Genomic DNA, 25,518 nt, shown 5'->3' on the forward strand with positions numbered 1-25,518 from the left:
CACAGGAAGAGAAGCCCAGAATTCAAATTCACAGCTCTGCTACACCCATCCCAAGATCCCTCAGGGCAAATGTTTGGTTTGGTTTTGTGGGCTTTTGGGGGGGGTTCAAGACAGGGTTTCTCTGTTATGATAAATATTTTCCCAAAAGCCGCCCGAGTTCTACCGCCACGTGGATGAACAAAATAATACAGACTTATATTAGGTACAAAAGCTGCTTGGCCAATGACTAGGATTTCTCATCTGTTAGCTCAGTCTTAATTATCATAAATCTATATATTTTATAAGACTTATCTTATAGAGGATGCCTTCCGCTGGAAAAGGGACACTTCCTGTTTCTCCTTGCTTAAATGAGTCTCCTTGCTATGTCACTTCCTGCCCAGATCACTACTTCTCTACTACATTTTCCAGAATCCTCTTTGACTCCCAGTCCTGTCTTAACTTGCTGCCTCATTGGCCAAACAGAACTTTATTCAACAATCGATAAGATGAACATACACAGAAGTACATTCCCCAACATTTCTCTGTGGCTTTGGAGCCTGTCCTGGAACTAGCTCTTGCAGACCAGGCTGGCCTCAAACGCAGAGAGATCTGCCTGCTTCTGCTTCTCAAGTGCTGGGATTAAAGGCGTGCGCCACCACTGCCCAGCTAGGGCAAATGTTTGTAACTGAGTAATTGATTATGTGAAAGGTAGAGCTAGAGGTGGAATCCCCCCCCCAAGAACCAAGCACCTGGGCTACCTGGAGAACTGAGCCTGAGTCCTGGATAAAAGGAAGATTGGCCACATCTGCCTCTATCAAAGGCTCAGTTGAGTGATCAGATAACGATGGAGCCTGGCAGCTCCACCATCCTTGTCATCCCTCACCATGTGTGGGTCTTTGGTGAGTCACCAGCATCCATCTCCCAGCCAGCGAGATCTGGAGGCCCTAAACTCAGGCAGGTGTTGAGTACATGTCCTGAAGGGCTTCAGGGAGAATGGGGGCTAGGCCTTGGGAAGACCTGATATATGAATGGATTCATGAGTGAATGAATAAAGCCAGTTAAAACCTCTCTTTGACACAGGTTCCAGAATCTAACTACACTGCCTCTTCCTGGTCTTCAGCTATACCTGTCCTGTCAACAGTACACTTCCTGCCAGAGTGGCTCTTTTCACTGGAATTCAAGTTTATGACTTGATGCTTAAGCAGCTCCCTCTGATCCTGGTCCACAACCACTCAGTCCTGTGTCCTCCACCCCTGGGCACCTTTCTGTTCCCTGGGCATGCCAGCTTCACACGCACTGGGCCTCTGTGTATGCTCTCGCTCTGCCCAGAACTCCATCCCCTCCACCTTGGGATCAACAGCAGGTCCCACAAAGAAGCCCTCCAGATTTCCCGAGCTCCAGAACCCTCCTTTTCCCAGTTGTTATCTGGAAAGTACACTTAGTGGCGACTTGCTGATCAAAGTCTTGCAACCCTGCTTCCATCAGAAGTCCTGATGGATGAGAGGTGCTCTAAGGACTGTAGTGGGATGAAGGGATAAGCTGGGATATGGGTAAAAGAGTAAGTGGATAGAAGGGTGGGTGGGGTGTGGCTAGGACTAAAGATGGGGTGGGCAGATGAATGGATGAGTGGATGGATGGATGGGTGGATGGGTGGATGCATGCGTGGTTGGATGGGTGGGTAGGTGGGTGGCTGGATGGATGGGCTCATGAGTGGGTGGGTGGATGGATGGTGTTTGGATGAATGGTGATTGGACGGATGGGCATATGAATGGGTGGCCAGAAAGACAGTGTATGGATGGATAAGTTAGGAGGTGGATGGGTAGGGGAATGGGAAGATGGCTGGGTGGGGATGAGGCTCTCAGCCTCTCTGTATTTGGAGGAAAAGGATATCAAAGTGACCTGTAACTCTTCCTTTATTGGTGTCTCGTATTTGTGGCAGTTGGAAGCTTTTACTCCCACGCCATGCCTGGTGTGCACTCCAGAACACTACAGAGCAGCCCAGTCCTCCGTAGGGGTCCCTGAGTACAGAAACCATTCATCCAGGTGGGGCCCCTAGGAGGTAAGTCACGGTGATTCCAAGAAGGGGCTGGGGAAACAGTGAACAGAGGAATAAAGTCAGAGGCTTGTTGAGAGTTGGGTCATGGGGTGAGGTGGGGGTGCTGTGGAGAGGTCAGAGGACGCAGAACGGCTTCCTCAGCTGCCCCCACCCCCAAACCCCTGGCAGATGCACACAGGCACAGCAGGCTCATGTTCAACGCTGTGTTTAATTACAGTTGAAGGTCCAGGCAGGTGACAGCTGGGAGGTGCTGAGTGGGTGCCTCACCTCAGCGAGGTTCCTCCACCTCTAACTCACCAGGATGCCCTGCCATTCCAGGTGAGCCCCAAGGCTGCTCCCCCATCAGGGTTTGAAACCCAAAAGCACCTTGATCCCCCCCAAAGGCAACAGTACATCTGAGGTCCTCAGAGCCCAGCTAGGGCAGGAATCTACATCTGCCCACACAGAGCTATGCATGTCTCTCCGTGGACACAGCCTGATGTCTCTGCCCCACTGGGGACGGAAGGCACAAGGCCTGCATTTGGGGTGTCTTTGTTAAAGGCGACTCGGTCAGTCTTTGGTTTACACAACCTCACCCAAGTTCGGGGTGGGGACTCAGGCAGGACCAGGGGCTTAGACCCTGACTCGGTCTTACTGGCCCAGCCAGCCGAGTGCAGCTAGGAAAAGGCAGCTTCCTGAGGCTCATGCGGAAGGAGAAATGACGACCATTCTGTTTCTGGTGGTTTCAGGGTCCGAGAGAAAGGCTGAGCCCTCAAGGCCATAGCAAGGGCCTCTGGGGGTAAGAGTTGGGTTGAGGGCCATCACCTGTGGACAGAAAGAGGTGAAGTCAGAGTGTCCATGACAACAACCACCTCTGTGTTCATAGAAAGGACCTCAGCAGCCATGGGCACCCAGCTACCTGGGCCTTGGAATTCCCCAAGCTGCTACCCTGTGCCCCAGGGCAATTTCTTAAACCTCTCTACACAGACACAGATACTAGCCTCAGAGCCAGTCTCAGAACCCGTGGTCTATGCCAGGCAGTGGTGGCTCATGCCTTTAATTCCAGCACTCGGGAGGCAGAGGCAGGCGAACCTCTGTGAGTTCAAGACCAGCCTGGTCTACAAGAGTTAGTTCCTGGACAGCCTCCAAAGCCACAGAGAAACCCTGTCTCGAAAAACCAGGAAAAAAAAAAAAAAAGAACCTGTGGTCTAAGAGACACGCACTGATAGCGGGACAACCCTTGGTGTTCAAGTTTAGGTTCACAAACTCCTATGAAGCTAGAATAGAACCTTTGTCTGGGCGACATACACTGACCCAGCACAGTACAGATATCTGAGAGGTCCACAGGGCCACATCCTCCATCTCATCAGAGCAGTTCTGCCTGCAGCCCTGGCCCCCCGGCAGAAGGAGGCCAGAAGGGGACAGGAAGCAAACGTTGTCATGGGGACGAAGAACAGCTTGACCTGACCAGCAGCTCTAGGGAAAATTCCACAGCGCCCCTCCCACTTTCCCCCAACCCAGCCCCCACATCCAGCTGCTGCCTCCTGCCCTCCTCTAGCACAGCCACCTCCCTCCTCCTGCTCTGCCCAGAGACCCTGAGGTCATCACATCTTTCCCTCCTTCTCAAGTCAGCCATCCATCCCCTTAACACGAAAAGCCCAAGGCTAAACAGAACCCACCCTCCACCAGACAGGAAAGCTGGGCAAGTAGCACACAGTAGGGCTAGCCCTTGAAGGATGGGGTGATGGGGTGATTGCTTCTAGGAGCTGGCTTGCTTTGGGATGATAAAATGTTCTGCAACTAGCTGCTGTGATGGCCGCAAAACACAAAGAACGCACTAAAGCCGTAGGTGGTCCACAGAAGGGGTGAATATCACAGGAACTACAAAGACAGTGGGTGTAGCTGGCTCTTACACACCTGGCTCATGGCTCCCGGGAGACCACTCCCCGAAGGTGCAGCTCACTCTCCGCAGCCACGATGGGCAGCCCATTCTTCAGGTGGTAGTCTATGAGGTGGCTGATGCTCTCAAACAACACGTCTTTCGTCCGCACCTGTAGGCAGAGACCTCAGCCCCCATCCAGGACTGCATCCCAAAGGCCAGGCCCCTACCAGCTTAGACCTGCTGGGTAAGAGCTTGTTGGAGCAGAGGACTCCACCCCAGAACCAGCCCCAAGACTCCAGAACCAGAGGCCCTTGTGGTAAGGCACACTCATAATCCCAGTGCTCAGGGAGGCTGAGGCAGGAGGATTTCGAGTTTAAGGACAGCCTCAAAGACTCTGTCTAAAAATTAACAATAAAAAGCAGAAAAGCTAAGGAGTCTCAGACAGTAACATGCCTGCTGGCAAGTGTGGGGACCTGAGTCGGGGTCCCCAACTCCCATGTAAAAGCTACAGGCACCTGTAAAGGGAGCCTGCTCAGCAGCCAACCTCAATCTTTGCGTTCCAGCTTCAGTGAGAGACCATGCCCCAGAAGAAAGGGTGGAGCTGTAAGCCCTTAACCCAGGCATTCAGGAGGGTAGAGGCTAACCAGGTCTATAAACTCCAGGACAACCACTGCTATACAGCGAGACCCTGCCTCAAAACAAAAGAAAGGTAGAAAGCCACAGAGGAAGATACACACACACCCAAGACAAGGAAGAAGACAGACATGGAGAGAGGAAGAAGAATACAAAGACAGAGATGGTATTGATGTGTCCAAAAGTCAAAGGTAGTAAGATCCACCAACCACTCCCAGACTCCAGCAAAGGACTGGCCCAGAGGTCTCCTCAAGACAAGCCCTGCCTTCTTTTAAGTTGTACCATTGGTGCTTCGGAACCCCAGGAAACCAAGATACCCCTGAAATCACATGAGAGTGCAGCTAGGCTATCGGTTCTCACCCTGTGGTCACAAGCCCCCTGAGGTTAAACAATCCTTTCACACAGGAGTCACAAATCAGATATCCTGCCTATCAGATATTTACAATTCCTAACAGTAGACAACTGGCAGTTATAAAGCAGCAATGAAATAGTTTTATGGTTGGTGGGGTCACACATATGAGGAACTGTATTATTAAAGGGTCACAGCGTTAGGACAGTTGTGAACCACTGTTCTAGACAATAAAATAACAATGGCTTTCGTGGATGAGAAGGCTCCAATCCTTCCTCACCAGGATCCTAGAAAAAATCCTCTAGGTCCCCATGAAGTAGGACTCCCCAAACCCTTGAGTGCTTCGGAAGCAGGCATTTGTGGGTTCTCAGTGGCACCAGGAAAATCTGTGCCAGAGGAACAGGCAGGAAGCTCCAAGGTCAGCCATGCTGCCATTCAAGAGGCAGTCTGTGGCTCAGAAAAATGAATGAATGAATAAATGAATAGATGACAGATAGTAGATAGATAGATATGTAGATGGATGATAGGTGGGGCTGGAGACATGGCTCTTGAAGAGGACCAGGGTTTGATTCACAGGACACACATGGGCATTCATAGCCATCTGTGACTCCAGTCCTCTGGGATCCTCTTCTGGCCTCTGAGGATACTGGCAAACACACACACGCACGCACGCACGCACGCACGCACGCACGCACGCACGCATGCACGCACAGGAAAATACCCATAGACACAAAATAACAATGGGCCAGGCAGTGGTGGCCCACACCTTTAATCCCAGCACCTGGGAGGCAGAGGCCAGTGGTTCTCTGAGTTCAAAGCTAGGTCTACAGAGGGAGTTTCATGCCACATAGGGCTACACAGTGAGAATTTGACTAAAAAGATGTGGGAAGACCAATTGATTCCAGAAAGGCCCTGACTTGATAAGTTACTTAGAGATCCAGATAAATTCACCACAGCTGCTGTCCTTCAGGTGGGGAGCAGGCACCCAGGGTGGGAACTTAGAGAGGCTGGGCGTGAAAGGGGCTTCTGTGAACCCCAAAATGCTTTCCAAAGTGGAAATTCCTTTCAAATATTTTGTTATTGCTGTTTTGAGACAAGGTTCTCACTCTGAAGCTACAGGCTGGCCTGAAACTTACATCCCAAGTGCTGAGATGACAGGCATGACTCACCACATTTGGATTCAATATACTTTTTTTATTAATCCCAACACTCAGGAGGCAAAAGCAGGTGGATCTCTGTAAATTTGAAGCCAGCCTGGTCTACAGAATGAGTTCCAGAACAGACAGAGCTACACAGAGAAAGCCTGTCTCAAAAGAAAACAAAAATCTTTTTTAACTGGAAAATGTTTTGTAGTTCTCTAGATGCTAATGTCAAAGGACTTTTCCACAGTAAAGGATTCATGATCTAAAAAACCTCACCAACCCATAAGTTCGGAGTCCCTGCCCTCCCTCCTTCCCCAAGTGCTAGCTTACCACGCCCTCAGGGTCCACCAGCAGCAGGTGTTTGGGCTGCCCTGCGTGCATGCCTGTGAGGACATACTGCCCCGGGTTGGTGATGCTGTCTCTCACAAGGAAGTCCCCATCGGCACGAAGCAGCTTCTCCGCAGCCCGACGGCTCATCCGTCCATGGTACCAGGGCTCCTGCCTCAATTGCTCCTCTGTGGGTGCAATGGGGGCCCTGCGGGTAGGGGGGCTGGGCCACTGGTCCTCCAAAGGGAATGGGACTGAAGTGATGCTGGCTGCCACTGAGCACTCGTGCAACTTCAGGGCATCCTCAAAGGGTCCTGTGGGTTATTTTGTTTTCTATTTGCTGGGACAGAACCCAGGCCCTCAGTCTTGCACACTCCAGACTCACAACCCCAGCCCCTCACTGAGAGATCCTAGGCAGGGACTCCACCCCTGACTACCCCCCAGCCAGTCACTGGGGGTGTCTAGGCAGGGGCTCCACCCCCTAACCACGCCCCCAGCCCATCACTGAGAGATCCTAGGCAGGGACTCCACCCTGACCACGCCCCCAGCCCCTCACTGGGGGATTCCAGGCGGGTCTCCACCCCTGACCAAGTCCCCAGCCCCTCACTGGGGAATTCTAGGCAAGAGCTCTGTCATGTCCCCAGTCCTTGTTTTACTTTTTGATAGAGTCTCACCAAATTGCCAAGGCTAGCCTTGAATTCTGTCTTTCTGCCTCATTCTCTACTAAGCTGGAATGACAGGTGTTCAGCTGCAAGCCCAGACCTGGAATTTTCTAGACCCAACCTGGCACTGGGCACAGTCTCTACAACCCCAGCCTAGTGACTATCAGCAAAGTTTATTGGTTCCACTCACTTTCGGAGAAGTTGAGGCGTATCAGCACTCCCTTTGCCCTAGCCTCTACCCCCATGTATGCCTCTCGTTGCTGACCTCATCTTATGTCTTTGTCCTGGACAATTTTTGGTAACAGTAGGTAGCCTCACATCCCTACCTCTGTGGAGCTGTCACTGCTCTGGGCCAGGTGATCTCCCCCAGTCTCAGGACCCTCCAAGAACAAGGAGTGACACAAAGTGACCCAAGTGCCCAACACAGGAGCTCCACCAAGCCCCACTGACTCCCCTGCCAAATGCTAACTAGAAACCCACCTCCCCATGGAAGTCAGGCAAATGGCTATCACTCAGGGTCAGCTGCCTCTGCAGGGAGCTCACCCCAACCTGCTTTCCCACTGTGAGGAGTCAAGAGGCTCTGCTCCACAACCAGCTACGACACACAGCAGGCACTAGGGAGGTGCTACCTCACACCACAATTTCAATGAGAAGGAATGCAACTGCAGAGGTCTGGGGAAATGGCTCAGTAAAGACCCTGCAGTGCAAATCAGAGGACCAAAGCTTTTTACAGCACTCATGTAAAAAGCTGGGAGCAGTGGTGTGTCCTGGTAACTCCAACACTGAGCAAGGGAAGACAAGAGGATCCAGAGAGCTCACTCACTGGGCAGCCTAGTTACTAACGAACAAAGTGGTTAGCATTAAGCAACCAAAGCCAAGGTTGTCTTCTGGCCTCTAAATCCTCATAGACACACAGCAAAGAAAAACGATGGTAATGGGAGACCGACTGCAAAGATCTGGAGGAAGAAATGTCTAGCCATCTGGGAGGCCCTGGGAGAGTCAGCACCCCTCAATGCCCAGGGAAGGGGGTGGAACTGACATGAGAATATGGAGACTGTTACAAATCCTTCTGGGAAGATTACCCTGGGCCCTCAGACTGAGTCATCATTCGGGGGTGGGGGTGGGAGGCCTCCACCACACCAGTTCTCCTTCATCAGTATGGGGGGGGGACTCTCTCTAATGAATGACCTGCCTTCCAGGCTGGAGTTCCCAGAGGAGAAGATGGAGTAACTCTCCCACCCCCACCTGAGACCCTGAGTTGAGACTGAGACAGCCAGAGAGATCTCCTAGCCTACTAGGTGGGGACTGACAGGCCCCACTGAGAGGAGGTCAGGGCTCTCCCCTCAGACTGAGTCTGTGGGCAGAGGCTGGGAGGCCCACAGAAGGGGCCTTGGCCTCACCCATCAGACTAGCTTAGGTATGGCACAGAAGTCTGTCCCTAGCCAAGTGAGGTTCATAGTCTGGGACCCTCTACCCTCTGGATTCCCAAGGATCTTCCCCATGCAATCCCAGGTCAGATGGGGAACGGGCCACGCACGCATGTCAAACAGGTCCTTCTTGGGGCTGTCCTCAGGCATCAGAGGTGCCTCAGAAATGTCCTCAGGCTCGATAGCGTCCAGGCCCTGGGTGTTGACATACAGGTGCTCCTCGTAGTCACGTGGTCCTCGAGCATCTGCCTGCACATAGCCATCCCCAGGTAGGACTGGAAAGGATGGAGGGTGGCAGGTCAGAGGAAATCCAGAGGGCTTGGAGAGGGGAGCGAGGACAGTGAATGAAACAAGACCCAGAGGGAGGCAGGAGTGGACAGGGACACCACCAGTGTCACTCCACAGGGGCCAACCCAGGCTTCTTGCAGGAGCAAAGAGCTGCACAGTGCTCCAGCTGGGGAGAGAGGCTAGCCGCACGTGCAAACTTAGCCCAGACCCCAGATGCTGCAGCAAGAGGGCAGCTCTCTGGCCAAGAGAAGGGTGGGGAGAGACTCCAGGCTCCAAAGAGCTAGATGCTCATGTTGGCCCTCTGTTTAAACTGTCACAGTGTGGCCCTCACAATCCTGCCACATGGTTGAGCTGTTACCACTCTCTGCTCCTATTTTAAGGCCAGCAGCCACCTGCTCTGTGTGTGTGTGTGTGTGTGTGTGTGTGTGTGTGTGTGTCCATGTATGTTTTAAGACGAGTTCTCTCACTGAACCCAAAACTCTTGATTAAACTAGAATTGAGTGGACGGCCATTGAGCCCTGTCTCTTTCTCTGTCTCTGTCTCCTCAACGTTGGGACTCTGGACACCAGCCACCTCACTCAGCTTTTACCTGGGTGACAGGGATAAATTCAGATCTGTGTTCTTTTCTCCTTTGTATTTACATCTAGAATGGATCTGTCTCCTGAAGGCTGTTAACACCCTGTCAGGTCCTACACAATGTGTCCACCCACCCAGGGGTAGCAGGACACCCTGTCCCCTCAGCCTCACCCCTCGGGGTCACTGGGAGTTGTGCCAACCTCATGAACAGCCTGACTTTCATTTCTCCCATCTGAGCTCAGCTGAGAAGATTTCTCAGACCCCAAGGGTGGCTCCAGGCACTTCTCAGAACCCCAGTCAGGAAGTGAGGATTGGAGGGTACCAGCTGTGACCAAGCCCTCCTTGGGAAGTGTGAGCCCTGCCTGTATCATCAGCATGATACAGGACATGTGACTCTGCCCTCCAAGAACCCAGACATGTCACTGAGCCGCTATAAAACAGGGAGAGTGAGAGCTTAAATAAAATACTAATGGTAGCTAAATGAGAATCCAGGAGCTAGCAGGGTGTGATATTCAGTACCAGCTGGGTTGCAAAATGAGAGCCTATCTCAAAGTTTTTGTTTTGTTTTCTTTGTTTCCACCTTAAGGAAAAACTACATATTTGTGAGTGGTGGCTCACATCTGCCATCCCAATACTCAGGTGGTAGAGGCTGGAGGATCAGGAGTTCAAAGTCATCCTCAGCTACATAGTGAATTCAAGGCCAGCCTGAGTTACATGAGATCATATATATGTCTATGTATGCTTATTTATACACACATACACACACCTGACTAAGAGTGAGAGGCTAACAACACCTGAGATCTGTAATGAACACTGACCAGTAGCTCAGAGGCTGCTGAGAGAGGAGCAAGCTGAAGCCACAGCCCCAGGTGAGAAGATTAATAAGGTGTCAGTTCACAGACACCCCCTCCACCTGGGAGTGGGTGCATAGTCCACACCAGAGAAGTCACATTGCTTTGTAAGGAGGAGTATTATACAGTCATGAAAAGATTAAGAAGTCTGCAGTAGGGCTGGAGAGATGGCTCAGTGGTTAAGAGCACTGGCTGCTCTTCCAGAGGATCCAGGTTCAATCCCCAGCACCCACGTGGCCCTCACAACTGTCTGTAACTCCAGTTCGGGCGATGTGACACCTTCACACCAACATACATACAATAAAGTTAAATGAACTATTAAAAGAAGAAGTCTGCAGTGTACAGTTGTGGGAGGTCCCTGCAAAGGATTGTCACTTGGACAAAAACCAAGTGTGTCATATATGTGAGAATGCCCTGGAAACACGATAAAGTAATCCATGTTCAAAGTGCTTGCATGTGCACAAAGAATTCTGGAAGCCTCTTGAGTCATCAGCCACTAACATGCCTGCCTAGTCAGGGTACAGGGCTTCAGATGGAGTCTGGCAGGAAGGCAGCGCCCCCTGGAGTTTAGAAGTGAGAAGCTGAGCGTGCCCCCAAATTGTAATGACCTTATCTGTGAAGCAATGAAGATGGCAGGAGAGGTGTGGAACTGGGAGCACACAGCCTGAAGAGCACAATTACATGCAGAAAGGTTTGTTGGGGTAGAACATTTCGGAGGACCCCAGATCCATGAGGCCAGCACAACCTACCTGCTCCGGAGAGACCCATATCCCAGGGCAAGCCACGGGCTTCTCTCCATGCAGGTGACATTCCCTGCAAGAAAGGCATGGTGACCCTGGTATGTGCCAGGCCCTCTTCCCACCCAGCACTCCACTCCCCATCCACCCCAAGGGCATGGATACCCATTCTGGCCCCACAGGATAATGGAGACTGACCTGTCCCGGGCCCCCTAGTGTCGCCAGTGCACAGGGCTGTGTGACAGCCAGTCTGGAGTCCACCAGCCCACCCAGAGGTGGCTCCTTCCCTGGAATGCTGTTGTAGTAATTGTGGTCCAGAGCCTCATCACCGTCACCCCAAGCTGACTCCTCCAGCCCTGTCAGCCTGGGGACACAGAACAAGGCTGGAACACTTGGCCCTCCCTTCCCAACCCTCCACCTATCAGCCATGCCTTCCCCAAGTAACACTGGCGACAGCAACCAGATTCATGAGATGTGAGGTGGATCCATGTGCACAGGATTGCCACAAACACCGGCAGCTGTCTGTACTAGAACAAATGTCAGAAAACACAGGCAAGACAGATACAAGACACCCCACCCTCTTCTGCTAACAGAGGGGGTTCACCCCTCAAGAGAACAAGGGGGCTGCTGCATTCAGTCTGGATGAGATAACTCCATACAAAGGACTCTGGAGGAAAGAAGGCAGAAGCAGCCTACCTCTGGAGGGTCGAGCTAGCAGCCTGGCCCAGGAAACCTGGTCTCTCTTTACCTTTCGGGGGGCATTACAGCCTTGGGGGGACTGTGCAGGTATTGCTTGAAGCGTAGCTCAAAGGCTTGGCCTACAGTGCTGATGATGCTCTGGGCTAGACCTTCACAGCATTCTAAGATGTGGCAGGCTGAGGAGGGCACGGGGTCAGTGCACCTGTGACCTCCAGCACAGCTCTGCCCCAGGCCCAGAGCCCTGAGCTCCCCTCAACTCACCTCTCTGGTTGATGGGGTCCTTGGCCACATAGGCCACGTAATCAGTCATGTCCTGGAGAGAGAGGTGGGAGAAGTTAGCCAGGTTCAGCTTCCTGGAGGGGCAGAGGGCCCAGCAAGTAGGGTCTGGGGAAGGCTGCAGTGACACGACACGGTGGTCCACCCATCCCATCTTACCGAGTCACCACCAGAAGCGAAGGAAATAGACTGCATATGATGGTTGGCGATGATCTGTGAGGACAGGGAAGCAGGCGTGGTCACCCATAGCCCTGGCCGGGGAACCAGCCACAAGGGAGATGGACATGGCAGCAACGTGAGGATGGAGGTATGTTCCTCTGACTTGTCTAACATAGCTAAGGCCCCCATGAGGACTGGAACAGGGCCTAAGGAGGGGACAGGAAGGCAAGGTCTTGGGAGTCACGTGATTGTGTGCCCACCTAGTGTAGACATGGCGACACCCTCACTTATATACACACACATGCTCCAAGCAGCCTATCCCAGGTTCTGGTCTCTGAATATGGCCCAGCTATGTGTTTATTCCCATTCATTTCCATGACCCCACCCCCATCTGCTGCCTGTCACTGGGGTTCCTAAAGTTGTATAGGGACTTTATTTCCCCAGAATTAAAGTATTCCCTCCTAGAAGGAGGAAGGAGAAAGGGAGGCATTGGGAGAAGGGAGAAAGGGAGGAGAGGGGAACAGGGAGGGAGGAGTGGGGAGAAGAGAGGCTCCTAAGACTCAAAATAATAACTCACAAGGCTCAGAAAGCTGAAGCCAGGGCCTCAGTGACCACATCTTCCCCTAAGACCCTTCAGCAGGACCATGGGCTCAGGATGATCTGGAACAAGCAATGTCCCTCCCACTAGCTGCAGGGCTTGGACATTAGACAGAGTGAGGCCTCTTCTCCAGGCTCTGGTCCCCCGCCAGCTGCCTTCATTCGCCCTATCCCTAGGCCTGTGTCACGAGTGGTCTCCCTTCTCCCTTCTCCACTAATACAGCAGCAGTACCAGTGGGAGCCTCTGCCATGCTGCAGGCTCCCAGTCTTCCTGTGGGGCAGAGTACCCCCCACCTTCCAGAGCCCCACTCACTAACCACCTGGATCCCGGAGCTGGGGGATGGGACCTCAATCCCAGCTGGGCTGCTCAGCAGATGTAGGGCATCACACTCTACCAACTGCGCCCCAGGCCACAAGCGTGTTTCTTTGGCACCAGCTGCATCTGATGTGAGACCAGCCTTGTCCCTACCTGATGTGAGATGCCATGAGTAGCTCTACACATCCTCCTGCGCCACAGCATGTGGCTATGCCAGCACCAGCCAGGAGGGCCAGAGACAAGGGAGCAGGGAAGGAATGCTCACTACAGGACTACAGTTGCAACCACTGTTGATAGACTCAGCCTGTGCCTTGCTAGCTGATAAAATTCCAGCTCAGATTTCCTTGGATCTCAGATCTACCAGGGCAAAGCAAGAATTTGTACCACAGGTAAGAGAGCCAGACCTACACCAGACCTGAAGACCTGGTTAGGGTTAGAGTTAAGGTTAGGGGTTGGGGCAGGTTGTGATCGGGGCTAGCGTTAGAAGTGCAATTGAAGCCACGCATGGTGACCCATGCCTTTAGTCCCAACAGAGGCAAGTGGGTCTCTATGAGTTTCAGGTCAGGCAAGGCTACACGGTGAGATTTTGTCTCACAACAAAGAAGTGGGGTTGGGGTGGATGTTGGAGCTAGAGTTAGGGTGATCAGAGTCAGGCTTGGGGTTCAGGTCTTCCAAGGCCTATCTGTTCCCCCACTGTGAGCCCCTCAGCAGGTCCTGCCCACTTCTACCCTAACTGCAGTCCCTTCCCCATGAGACATGGCCATGGCCCCTGTTGCTAGGACAAGCACTCAGCAGGTCCTGCATTACCCCTTCGGTTCCCAAAAGAGACTACAATGCCATTGTCATTACTCTCAGGACAGACCCCAGACTCCTCCCCCAGGTTCAACATGCTGTCCTTTCCCATAAGAGATGCCTCTTCTCAGGAGCCATCCTAGAATGCCCCTCCTCCCCATGTCTAGGGGTACCCACTTCCAAATCCTTCTGGGACTTGGCATCCTCAGAGTACAGGGTGCTGAGAACATTCCCTGGCTGCCACCCACTTCAGCCCAGGTACCCTTCTGGACAACTGTGGACATATCTGCCCCATGGTGGCCTTGCCTCGCATAAAGGCAGCAAGTAAACCATTCAGATCCTGCCTACTGGGGACTTTGTGCCCATAGTGCCCCCCACGTCCTGGATCCACCTCCGTGGAGCATATATTTCTGGCCATCTTAAGGGTCCTGCAGATTATAAAAAAGGCCTGCCCGGTGGGTACGGCTGCCGGCTTTGAGGTTGGGTGGGGCTAAGGGCGGGGTGAAGGGTTTGTGTTTGGGGGGAGCAGAGGGCAAGGCCCAGGGATTGGCTACCAGGGGTGGAACTGAGAATGGGGCCAGGTGGGACTATGGACTGGGTTGAAAGTGGGTGTGGTGGGGTCCGTGACAACGCTGAGGTGAGCAGGCCAGACAGACTTGGGAGCAGGGCTGAAGGTAGGGATGTAGATGGAGCTACGCGTGGGGAGTTAATTATAGGACTGAAGCCAGGCGGTGGTGGCGCACACCTTTGATCCCAGCACTAAGGAGGCAGAGGCAGGCAAAACTCGCAATTCAAGGCCAGCCTGGTCTACACAGCAGTTCCAGGACAGCCAGGGCTACACGGAGAAACCCTGTCTGGAAGTACGGGGCTGAGAAAATGATGCTGTGTTGTGGGCTGTGGGCAAAGTGGGGGTGGAGCCAAGATCAGGAATGTGGGCAAGGTAGAGATGGCAGGGTTGTGGGTTGGGCAAGGGTGGGGTTGTGGGCGGAGAGCAGTGGCTCCCACCTGGCGGGTGGCAGGAACAGACAGGTTGAGACCATCCACGGAGATGTTGACCGAGATGCTCATACCAGCGAAACGCAGGTTGCTCTTCCCCAGGATGGAGGCCAGTGCCTTGTTGGAGGCCTGGGAGGGTACAGTGAGACACCCAAGTCAGATGTCTGGAGCCAGCGGGGCTCCAGATGGCCACAGTGTTCCCTTAGCCTCCCAAGACGCACACAGCAGCTCAGCAAGACCACAAGCCACACCCACCTTCTTCTTCCAGGAGCCCCGGACACCGGGCACGGCCTCATGGAGCCGGTTGATGGCTTCCCTGCAGAAGGGTGAGAGCGAACAAAGGCACAGCTAGGGTTAAGGCTAACAAGGAAAGCGAGGTCTGATTAACTCGTTGTCCAGAGTGCAGAGGCAGGAAGACAATGTGTTCAACGCCAGCCTGAGATATGTTGCAAGTTAGTTGCAGCCAGGGCTTCGTGAGAGTGGGTGGTGGAAAGGGCTAGGGGCAGATGGGACATGGGGCTGATGGGATGTGAAGATCCTGGGTACCCAGTGTCCAGCAATGGTGAATGCCAAATACAGCATGGTCCATCCACCCACTGTGGTATTATTCAGCCCTGAAGGGGAGGGAGTGTCTGACACACACCACAGCATGGAGGGACAGCATGAGGACACTTGTGAACCATGAGACATGGTTTATCACCTAGGGGTGAGCCTCAGAGAACATATGTAGAGCACTGTCTTGATTGTGTTGAGATCTGGCCACTGTGGGTGGCACCACCCCCTAGGCAGGGGATCCTGGACTGTGTAAGAGTAGACAAAGCAAACTGAGCATAAGCATGAGTATATTAATTCATCTCTCTGTTCCTTATTATGACTGTGACCCCTCAAGCAGATTTATTTATTTATTATTTTATTATATAATTATTATGATGAGCAGATCCTGTGAGCATCTGCCTGATGCACTGGATGAGCTGAATAAACCCTGTCTCCCTTGAGTTGCTTTATCAGGGTTTTGTCACAGCAGCACAAAGAGTGACTAAGACAGAGACAGGAAGCTACGGTGTGAGACTCCATCCTAAGAAACGCCCAGAGACAGGAAATGGATGTATAACAGTTCATGTATAACAGTTCATGAGAACAGGGCTTCCTTTTAGGTAGTGGGGATGTTCTGGAACTAGATAGGTCAGGTGGCTATAAAACACTATGCAGAGATATTTTAAAGCAATGAATTGCAGTGGACAGGGGCAGGTTATTGGGGCAATAGATCTTAGCTATTGTTTTTGTTTGTTTCTTGGGACAGTCTCATTTTGTAGCCTAGGCTATCCTAGGCTAGCCTGGTTATAGCAAACCTCCTGCCTCTGTCTCCCAAGTGCTGGGATTCCAGGTATGAGCCACCACACCTGGCTTTGTGTTTTGGTTTTTAAGTTCATAGCAATTGGAATAAAGGAAGCCCTTCCCATCACCTTCCTGAAGTCACACCCCACTTTAGGGCAAGCTGAAGGAAAATGGAATCTGGTGAGTATCCATCACAGCCATGCACAACAACCAGGGACAGAACTGAGATGCAGAGCTCAAGTATGGCCAGTGCTGAGCCCAGTCTACCTACTGTCTTTGGGTGCCTGGCAGGTCACTTCCAACCCACTATGCCACCCTAAAGAGGCCTCACGATGGACAGGCCAACTGCAACCTGAGCTCCCAACCCACCCAAGGCCTCACCTCGTCACTTGCGTTCGGGTGTTGAAATCCAGAGAGCGCATGGATCGGAGCACCTCAATACAGCCCATGTACTGGGGAGAGAGAGAGAGAGTGGTCACTCAGCAGGCAGAGCCCAGCCCAGGAGCTGGTTCCCTGTAGAGAACTTAACTTTCTCTCCAGCTATCCAGAGCTCTTCTCCCTCCCGGACATCCACAGCCACTGCCCCAGGAACTTTGCACCTGATGTCCTAGATCTGCCATCCCCCACCTGCCATCGAGTCCCACCCATCCCTAATCTCAAGGCTCAATTTCATTGTCTAGGCTCTGATGTGGGATGGTAGCACAAACATTCACTGAGTCCAGTCACCGCCCACAGGGTTGACAGACAATCCAGACAGGGACCATCTGGCTGACAAAGATGTAAACATCAGCCAACTGCCTTCCACAGAAACCTCATAGGCTGAGTTGAGTTGGTAGAGCCCACGCCCAGCATGTACTAGGTCCTGGGCTCCATCCCAAACACCCCATAAACACATCTTCAGCTATAGAGGGAGTCTGTTTTTTTTTTTTTTTTTTTTTTTTTTTTTGGTTTTTCGAGATAGGGTTTCTCTGTGTAGCTTTGGAGCCTATCCTGGCACTTGTTCTGGAGACCAGGCTGGCCTCGAACTCACAGAGATCTGCCTGCCTCTGCCTCCTTAGTGCTGGGATTGAAGGCGCGCGCGCGCGCGCGCTCGCGCCTATTTTTTGTTTTTCAAGACAGGATTTCTCGGTGTAGCCTTGGCTGTTCTGAAACTCACTCTGTGAGTTTCAGGCTGGCCTCAAATTAACAGAGATCCACCTAGCTAGAAGAGGAAGTGACCAGAAATGACAGCCATTTCCATCCAAACCCATCTTGGCAGCTGAGGCACTGCCTCCATCCACAGGTTGGGGGGCGGGGTCTGTGCACTTGAGTTTTCAGGGCAATAGATGTCCTGAAGCTGGAGTTAAGGCTCTCAGGAGCCACTCAGCTGCGGGAGCTGGGAATCAAGTACAGGTCCCTCTACAAGAACAAGAAGGGCTCTTAACTAACAACCCAGACTGTCATTAGCTGTCATTATTTATTTCGGAGTCCTGCTTGTTGCAGAGGATAGCCCCAAACTCCTGGGTGTGAGACATACTGCAGCTTCCCCATTCCCTAAGTGCTGGAACAATATATATATATATATATCACCACACCTAGCCTATTTTATAATTTTGTGTTATTTATTATTTACTTAGGTTGTTTGCGGGTCAGGGGCTCATGTAGCCCAGGCTGGCCTCAAACTCATTATATAACCAAGTATGACCTTATACTCCTAATCCTTTAGCCTCCACCTCCCAAGTACTGGGATTCCAGTCATGTGCCACCACACCCAGCACTCAGTTAAAATAAAATAAAATAAAAACATCAGTGCATACATGCCTTCACCTTGTGACTCCAATTCTAGAATTTTACTTCACAGCCCATCAGCCCTGTGCCATGTGAGCAGATGCCCCATGGGTGGGAAGAGACCAGCAGGGGCACTTACTGTCCTGTCCCCTTCCATCATAGCACCTACCATAGCCCTCCTCTTGCAGCTACTGCCTCAGTTTTTCCTAAGGAGTCCCAGCCCTGAAGGTGCTGAAACAGGGCCCTCTACTCCCAGCAGGAAAGAGTCCCACAGTCTCAGCAGGCAGGGTGCCCTGTGATGGCTGAGTTCACTGTAAGCAAATAAATGGCTCTGCAGCCCAAGCAGATACCCTCGTGCAGGACACGTGGACACTGAGATCTGCCTGTGCTCTCTCTCTCCGAGTTTACATTAAACCGGCTGCCCTCTGAATTGGAGAAGCTGAACAAACATGGCATGTGCGAGAAAATGGCCCACAACAGTAAAATGAGACAAGGTATTTTTATGAATTTATATGATATTTCCAAATGCTGCTGCTGAGTGACAAGTGAGAAGGGGGGCTCCATTATGAGATTGTTTGTGTCATTAGACATGAAGGAACACGCAGCTTTGCATTCGCAGGTGCATGGACCCAGGCAGAGGACCAGGATGCCACCGGCCCTCTACAGTGACAATACAGCACCCCTCACAGACCATGCAATGACTTTGCCAATACAGTGTCAGCAAAGGCAACAGGGTCTCAGGAACATAGGGACCGTGGGTGCATCCCTGGCAGTTATCTAAGGTGATGTGATTGTCCAGGATGCAAGGCCAGGAGCTGGATGGAGTGACCTGTGTCCCAGTCAGCTCCCTCACATGCAAAAGTGTACAAAGATGGCACTCAGGACCCGCCCAACACAGAACCACCAGGAAGGGGGTGTGCACTTACATCTCTGGACCCATGGGGCAGTGCCCAAGAGAAGGGAGCAGTACAGGAGAACCCAGGCAGATGGAGCAGCAGTGCCAGGCCAGATGTGGAAGCCAGTGTGTGGCTAGAATAGAGACCAAGGGAAAGAGACAGGAGAACAAAGGCTGGGAAGCCAAAGCCACAGGCCCCTACTGTGATGGTGTTACAACATTCATTCCCTCTGAGTGGAAGACGCATGGGGGAGCTACAGACAGGAGTGAGCTGAGTGTCTCACCTATGGGAGGAGGGAGGGAGGCAGGGAGGGATGGATGGATGGTCAGTAGGGGGATGAGTGAGAAGATGGGTGGGTGGGTGGGTAGATGAGTGGGTGGGTAGGGAGGTAATTAGATGAGTCAGTGAGTAGTTAGGTAGATGAATGGATAGACAAACAGATGCTTGTTGGACTGGTAAGTGGGTGGGTGAGCAGGTAAGTGGGTAGCTGACGGACAGCTTGTCAGTTCACGGATAGAAAAGAGCAACAGACAGACAATATGGACTCTTTCAGGCATGTCTCACTATGGGCTACATAAGAGAGCATCAGCCAGGTTCCCTCATCTTGTTCCCACAACCCTCATTCCTAGCCCTTGTCTCTGTTGGTGTCACTACCCCAGGCCCTCCTGGGGGAGGAGGGAGCTGATGACTCATGGGTAAAGTTACTGCCACACAAGCATGAGGACCTGAGTTCAGATCCCCAGCACTCACATAAAAAGCAGGGCATTGTGGTATACATTGATAATCCCACTAGTGGAGACACAGAGAGACAGAGAGACAGAATTCCTGGGACTCGCTTGCTGGCAAGCCTTGCCCAACTGGTGGGCTATGAGCCAGTGAGAACACAAGTGCACATGTGCGTAACACTTACACACAGGCAAACACACACACAAACACGCTAAGGGGAGGAGGGATGTGCCACAGAGGGCGGAGCAAGCAACTACATGACACAGTCACCATCAGCTGTCATGCCTCAGGACACAAATGTGCAAGGGCCCCAGTCCTCCATGTGGCTCTGAAGCCACGTAGCCCTGTTCTGGCTGGTCAGACAGGAAAAGCACCATGAAGATGGCCTGCAGGAGAGAAAGCCCTTTCTCTAAGACCACAGCCACCAGGAGAAGAGCTGGCCAGGGACAGCCAAGACCCTGAGGATGAAGAATGGGTCTCCAGGGACAACCTGACAATTTCCACAAGGATGGGGCTTACAAATACTTCCATCCACATTCTAGAGCCCAAAGACCAAGACCCTTTAGCTGGGGCTGAGCTGCAAGGAGCCTTCCTGCCTCTCCCAGGCTTCTAAGTGGCCACACCCTCGCAGTCCTTTGGTTGGTGGCTACACTACTCACTCTGCCTGAACTATCACAGCCTCCTTCCCCATGTCTTCCCGTGGTATTTCTAAAGACAGCAGTCACCAGATTTGGGACTTAGCCTTCCCTAGCCCAAACCCATCTCCACTGACTATGTCTGCAGAGACGCTATGCCCAAGTATAGCTGAATTCTGGGGTACCAAGTGGGCATGAATTTGGAGGGGCACCTTCACCCCAGTACAAATGCCCACAACTTGGGTGCTTGATGGAGCAGCTGGGTTAGCTAATGCAAGCTGCCCACCCGGAGTCTCTGTCTTCTGACACACTCCTCCTCCAGGTTGGAGCCACTGAACCAGGTTGGTAGTGCAGTACAATGGCACCTCCACATTTGGTAAAGTCTCAGGCAGCCCTTCTGCTTCACTGGATTCTGCAGCTCGGAAACTTCCCTGTATGGTGACACTGGTCTCAGGATAAATCTAGATAGCCGGGCTTTGGTCTGAGCTCATTCACAGGGTCCCTTCTACCACAGGCTGTGGTCATAGGGACCCAACTCAAGGATCATCAGTCTGCTGGCCACAGAGCCATGTGAGAGGACAGAGTGGATGTTGACTACTGCAGGCACAGCCTCTTACTGACACTGACAGAGCAACCTTGGTTCCAATCCCATGTGCCTCAGTTTCCCTATCCGTAAGTAAGGATGGTGATCCTCTCTCCGGTGCAAGAGTCCCGCTCAGACAGATCCTTGTGATCATCTCCCTGTGTGGCATGGCTATTCTTTGCTCTGACTTTCCCACTGTGACCCAGGAGGCCAACCTGGCTTCCCATACACTGTTCAGGCTCAGCCTGGGGAGCAGATAAGTGCCTTAGCTGCTTCACCCCACATACCTTTCTGCCCTGTCCATTCCTGACATGGACACCACTGTCATAACCACCAGTCACCCAGGTCTAAGTCACTGTCATCTCTCCCTACTCCTCTTAGGTCTCCCTTGAATCCCTGTAGCACCCCTATGTGTCCCCTGATACTGTTCTGACAATGCCCCTGAAAAGATCCTTTGGAAGTTCCAAGCTCCGTCTTATCCAAGTCTTCCACTGCTACTAGAAAATTCCAGACTTGCTCCCTGCCACAGGGCCTTTGCACTGGTTGTGTCCTGTCAGAAATGTTTATGTTGTTTTCTGCCGGGGGGAGTGGGGGAGTCACAATTTCAGGTCTCGGGACTTGAGAGATGTCTTCCAAACCACTATAACTGGAGAAGCTACAACTCCCGCCAATGTCACACGATTTTCCCATCCCTTCCCCATCAGGACCTGCAGTCTTCCCATGGGCTGTCTTCTTGTGTATTTATTATGTTTCTCCCACTTCAGTCAAAGACTTGGCAAGGTCCTCTACAAGGACACAGCCACAGAGCTGATCTAACCCCCACATGGCTTACACTCCAACATCTGGAGCCCCAACAATGACAGCATCTGAACTCTCAACGTGTATCCACCAGACAGGATAGGGCCCTAGAGGGACCCAGTGTGGGGCAGCTGAATGCAACATTGATGGGATGCTCTCACAGTGTGACACCAGAACCCAGCTGACACAAGAGAAGGGGGTTATAAGCCAGACCCAGAACATGGACACCATCCACAGAGGACACCAGAGGGAGATCCATACGGGGCCCAGGCACAACCACAACCAGGGATTCAGTGTCAAGGCTGAAGGGCAGGAGTGTTATCAGTTATCAGGGCTACTGCAACAAAGTACCACGGCTGAGGGACAGAATACAACAGGAAATGCATTATCACCATTCTGGAGGCCGGTTTGTGCTGAAGGCCCTGTCCCTCTGTGGCACCTCAGAGGGTCCGGTTCCTCTTCCGGCATCTCGGGGCTCCCAGGAATCTCAAGAGGTCCTTGGCTTGAGACTTATCTATTGTAACCACTAGCTCTTCTCTGAGCTGTCCAGTGTCTTATGACAGGGTCTCGAATAGCCCAGGCTAACCTCAAACTCACCCTCTAGCCAAGGATAGCCATGAATTCCTGATCCCCTGCCTCCACCTCGAGTACTGGGATGACAGGTATGAGCCACCATACCAGGTCCCACTTGTGTCTTTGCTTGGTTTTGTGGTCTCAGTCACTGTACAAGGATCCACCCCTGCTCCAGTGAAACCTCACCTCGATCCACAGCACCTACAACAAACTTACTTCCTTATTCTTTGTGTTTTTATTTTCTGTGTGTTTGATCATTTTGAGACAGCTCTGGAACTCACTACATAGACCAGGCTGGCCTCCAACTCATAGATTCTCCATCCTCCACTTCCCCAGTGCAGGGATTAAAGGCGTGGACCACCATACCCACCTTCTCTTTCTTTGGGTATGTAGCCCAGGCTGGCCTAAAACTCTCGACAATCCTCCTGCCTCAGTCTCCTCAATGCTGGGATTATAGGTGCGCTCCACCATTCTCAGCTGAACTCACTTTCAAAAACGTCCTATTTGTAGATCCCAAAGGCACACACATCTAGCATCCCAGTATCTGGGAAGTTGCTGAGGCAGGATGGCGGCCCCACAGTTGGAGACAAAATCCCATCCCTAAATCGCTACCCACCTCCCACCCATGCAGAAATAAAAGGGATAAACATAGCAAGGCCCGATTCACTTCATCAGTTCTAATGTCGAATCTGGAGCCCTGAGCCTTGAGTCCTGAGCGCAGGTTCCACCACACTCCATCCAAGGTCTTTGCGTACCCACTAGACCGCTGCAAAGTCGCCTTTCCCTGAGGCTCCGAGGGTGAGGGAGGGGGTCCTCTGCTCCCTGGTCCTCACCTTAAGGACTCTCACTCAACAGCAAGGGGGGCAGGTAGCCTGCGCATGCGTGTGTCCTCTCCCCACCTGCTCCCTCTCCCCGCCCCTCCCCACGTGACGCCGTGGGAACCCGGACCCCAGCGCCTGCGGGTGGGGGCGGCCAAGAGGCACGCACTGGAGACAGGGGGTTCCAGATTGATGAGGGAGAGGTCACTTGGCTCTCGGGGTCCGGAGACCAAACTGAAGAGGTCCCCGACCCCGGCGTGCCGGGAGGAAGGGTGGACGCACTCACCCGCACGATGTAGGAGACCCCGGGCCCCAGGACCCTGGCGTCGGGGTGCAGCCAGCCGTGCGCCGGCTTGTGGATGAAGCCGCCCTTGCGCGCCCACTCGTCGGCGACGTCGGGGGTCCCCCGCGTCCCCGCGTCCCCGAGCCCCGGCAGCGGCTGAGCGCGGGCAGAGGGCAGGGCGCGGCGCAGCGCGGTTCGCAAGCGCCCAGCACCGCTGCCAGCGCAGGGACCCCGGGTTCGGGCTGCGCATCTGCCGCCCCCGCCGCGCGCGCTGCCGCCGGACCGCGACCCAGGAAGCCGCCGGGTGACGCGAACTTCCATTGCGGCATGCGCGGCAGCAGCGCGCAGAAGGTGGTGGGCGCCTCGGGCTCCGGGGCCGCGCGGCCACCCGGACCCTGCGTCATGGCCGCGGCCGCCGAGGAGCCCCGGCCGAGCCTGGCGCCGAGCCGCGCGCTCCTCCCCGCCGGGTGATGTCACCGCTACGCGCAGCGCGCAGCCGCGGGGGGCTGCGCTCCTGGGACCCCGGCCCTGCGCTCGAGGGGCTGCACCCGACCCCGCACGGTCTGCTGAGGCTCCCGTAGGGGCTGTCCAGTCACGCTCTGACCCGTGGAGAAACTAAGGCTAAGGGTCGCAGATGGGAGGCGGGGCGCGATCCTCCAATCTAGAAGTCCGCCTTCGGCCCCTCTCCAGTACAGTCCTTCCCTGCCTTCTTCTAAATGGAGAAACTGAGACCGAGGTAGCAGGTGTGAGGCGTCATTCTCCAACCCCGAGGTCCTCCCCCGTCACGATTCCAGCAACATCCTGCTCTTCTTCCCTTCTAAATTGGGAAACTGAGGCCTGGCTTTGTAGAGGCATCCTCCGGTCCCTGCGTGGCCCCTAAGCCACTGTTGGCAGCCAGACCGTGCTTTCTTCACTGAGTTGGGACACTGAAGCCGGGCAGGGCAGTAGCACAATGAGAAACTGAGGGCTAGGGAACGGAAAAGCACAGTAGGGGAATTGAGGTCGGGGTGGCAGAGGCAGGATTAGAGGGTCCCAGTAGACACTGTTCCAGCCATATCCTGCCCAACTTTACTTCTAAATAAGGCCTGGGGCAGGGCAGAGGTTGGGGTCCAGGACTAGAGAACCTCGAACTTAGAGGGTTCCCACTCGCACACTTCTCCACCTGGACTTTACCCTATTTTACTGTTTAGTGGGGAAACTGAGGCCTGGAAGTGAACCTAGTGCCCAGGACACAGCAGGTGGGGCTGCGCCTGGAAGGGTCTGAAAGTAGACACAGGCTGCCTCTACTGGCACCCATCCAATTAGAACCGAATGATCAGAACTCTCGGGCCTGCCACCAGTCCCATCCCAGGCTCAAGGGACTTCTGAGATGTCTCCTCAGACCCCAAGAAGATTCCTTCTGTGAGGGAAAGGGGTTGTCATTATCACCCTACCTCTGTCCCTCCCCTCCTCCCCCGGCCCTACCCAGGACAGTCCAGCCGGGAAACAAAGAGAAGAGGGCTGGGCGGGGCAGGGTGCGGAGGAGGGGCAAGGCCAGCCAGATCGATGATGAGAGAAACTAGATCACTGCCTGCGAAGGCCACACGCGCTTGCGCGAGGATGCTCAACACCATCAATACAGGCACACCACGGAGCCCTTGGTGCACTCAGATGAAGGCGCAATGTTGCTGGGCTGAGGTCTGAGAAAGGCACTGTGTCGAGTATGGACCATGGCATTCTGAATGTCCATCTATCTTATGTCTCCCCATTTGAATGGGGAGGTTATAGGGAGGGTTAACGCTACTCTTTTAATCTACAGTACAAACGACAGTAAATCATACTGTAATACTTTAAACTCCTACACATCCCTCAAAGCCCAGCTTCACAGTACCCCTTCCCAAGAACCTAGCTGGTCCCACAATCCAAATTCAGGCTCTTAACTGGCCTCCTGATGCCAGGATCTCCCATTTGCCCCATCTGAACTGAAAGAGGTTTGTGGATTTATGGGTCAGGCCTTGGAGGGCAATGTTTAGTGTTCATTTGTGGTGTAACTAGAAATGCTAGATAAACCAATGTGCACAATGCTGACAGCTGTTGGTGGAGGAATGATTTATTGGCAAGCAACTCTAGAGGGTGGGGCAGGGAAGGCAGAGGCATCAGGGCCACCTCCAGGAGAATTCTCCTGCCTCATCTGCAGAAACCCAAGTGGCCTAGACACTGAGTTCTGTCCAGCCAGGGGAAGAGACACTTCTCTCTGGCCTGGCCTGGCCTGGCCTGGCCTGGCCTGGCCTGACCTGGGAAAGGAAACTCGGGCCCAGGAGGGAGGCTCTCCCTGACCGCGGTTGGGGCCATGGGTCACAGGCCCCAGGGATAGAAAGATCAAGTGGCCTCAAAGGACCTCG

The 25,518-nt window shown here is 53.3% G+C and overlaps 1 protein-coding gene across 1 annotated transcript; it reads right to left on the reverse strand.

The window, feature by feature from the left end:
• Positions 1 to 3,936: 3,936 nt before the first annotated feature.
• On the reverse strand, positions 3,937 to 23,541 carry Shc2 (SHC adaptor protein 2). The gene is given in 13 exon segments (XM_035445929.1): positions 3,937 to 4,065; positions 6,351 to 6,661; positions 8,547 to 8,711; positions 10,901 to 10,964; positions 11,087 to 11,252; positions 11,637 to 11,763; positions 11,849 to 11,900; positions 12,023 to 12,076; positions 14,733 to 14,852; positions 14,979 to 15,039; positions 16,440 to 16,510; positions 23,141 to 23,256; positions 23,259 to 23,541. Coding segments are annotated over 13 exon segments (1,719 nt in total).
• Between the last annotated feature and the right edge of the window lie 1,977 nt (positions 23,542 to 25,518).

The sequence above is a fragment of the Cricetulus griseus genome, chromosome 5 (assembly GCF_003668045.3).
Source record: "Cricetulus griseus strain 17A/GY chromosome 5, alternate assembly CriGri-PICRH-1.0, whole genome shotgun sequence".
NCBI classification, from domain to species: Eukaryota; Metazoa; Chordata; class Mammalia; order Rodentia; family Cricetidae; genus Cricetulus; species Cricetulus griseus.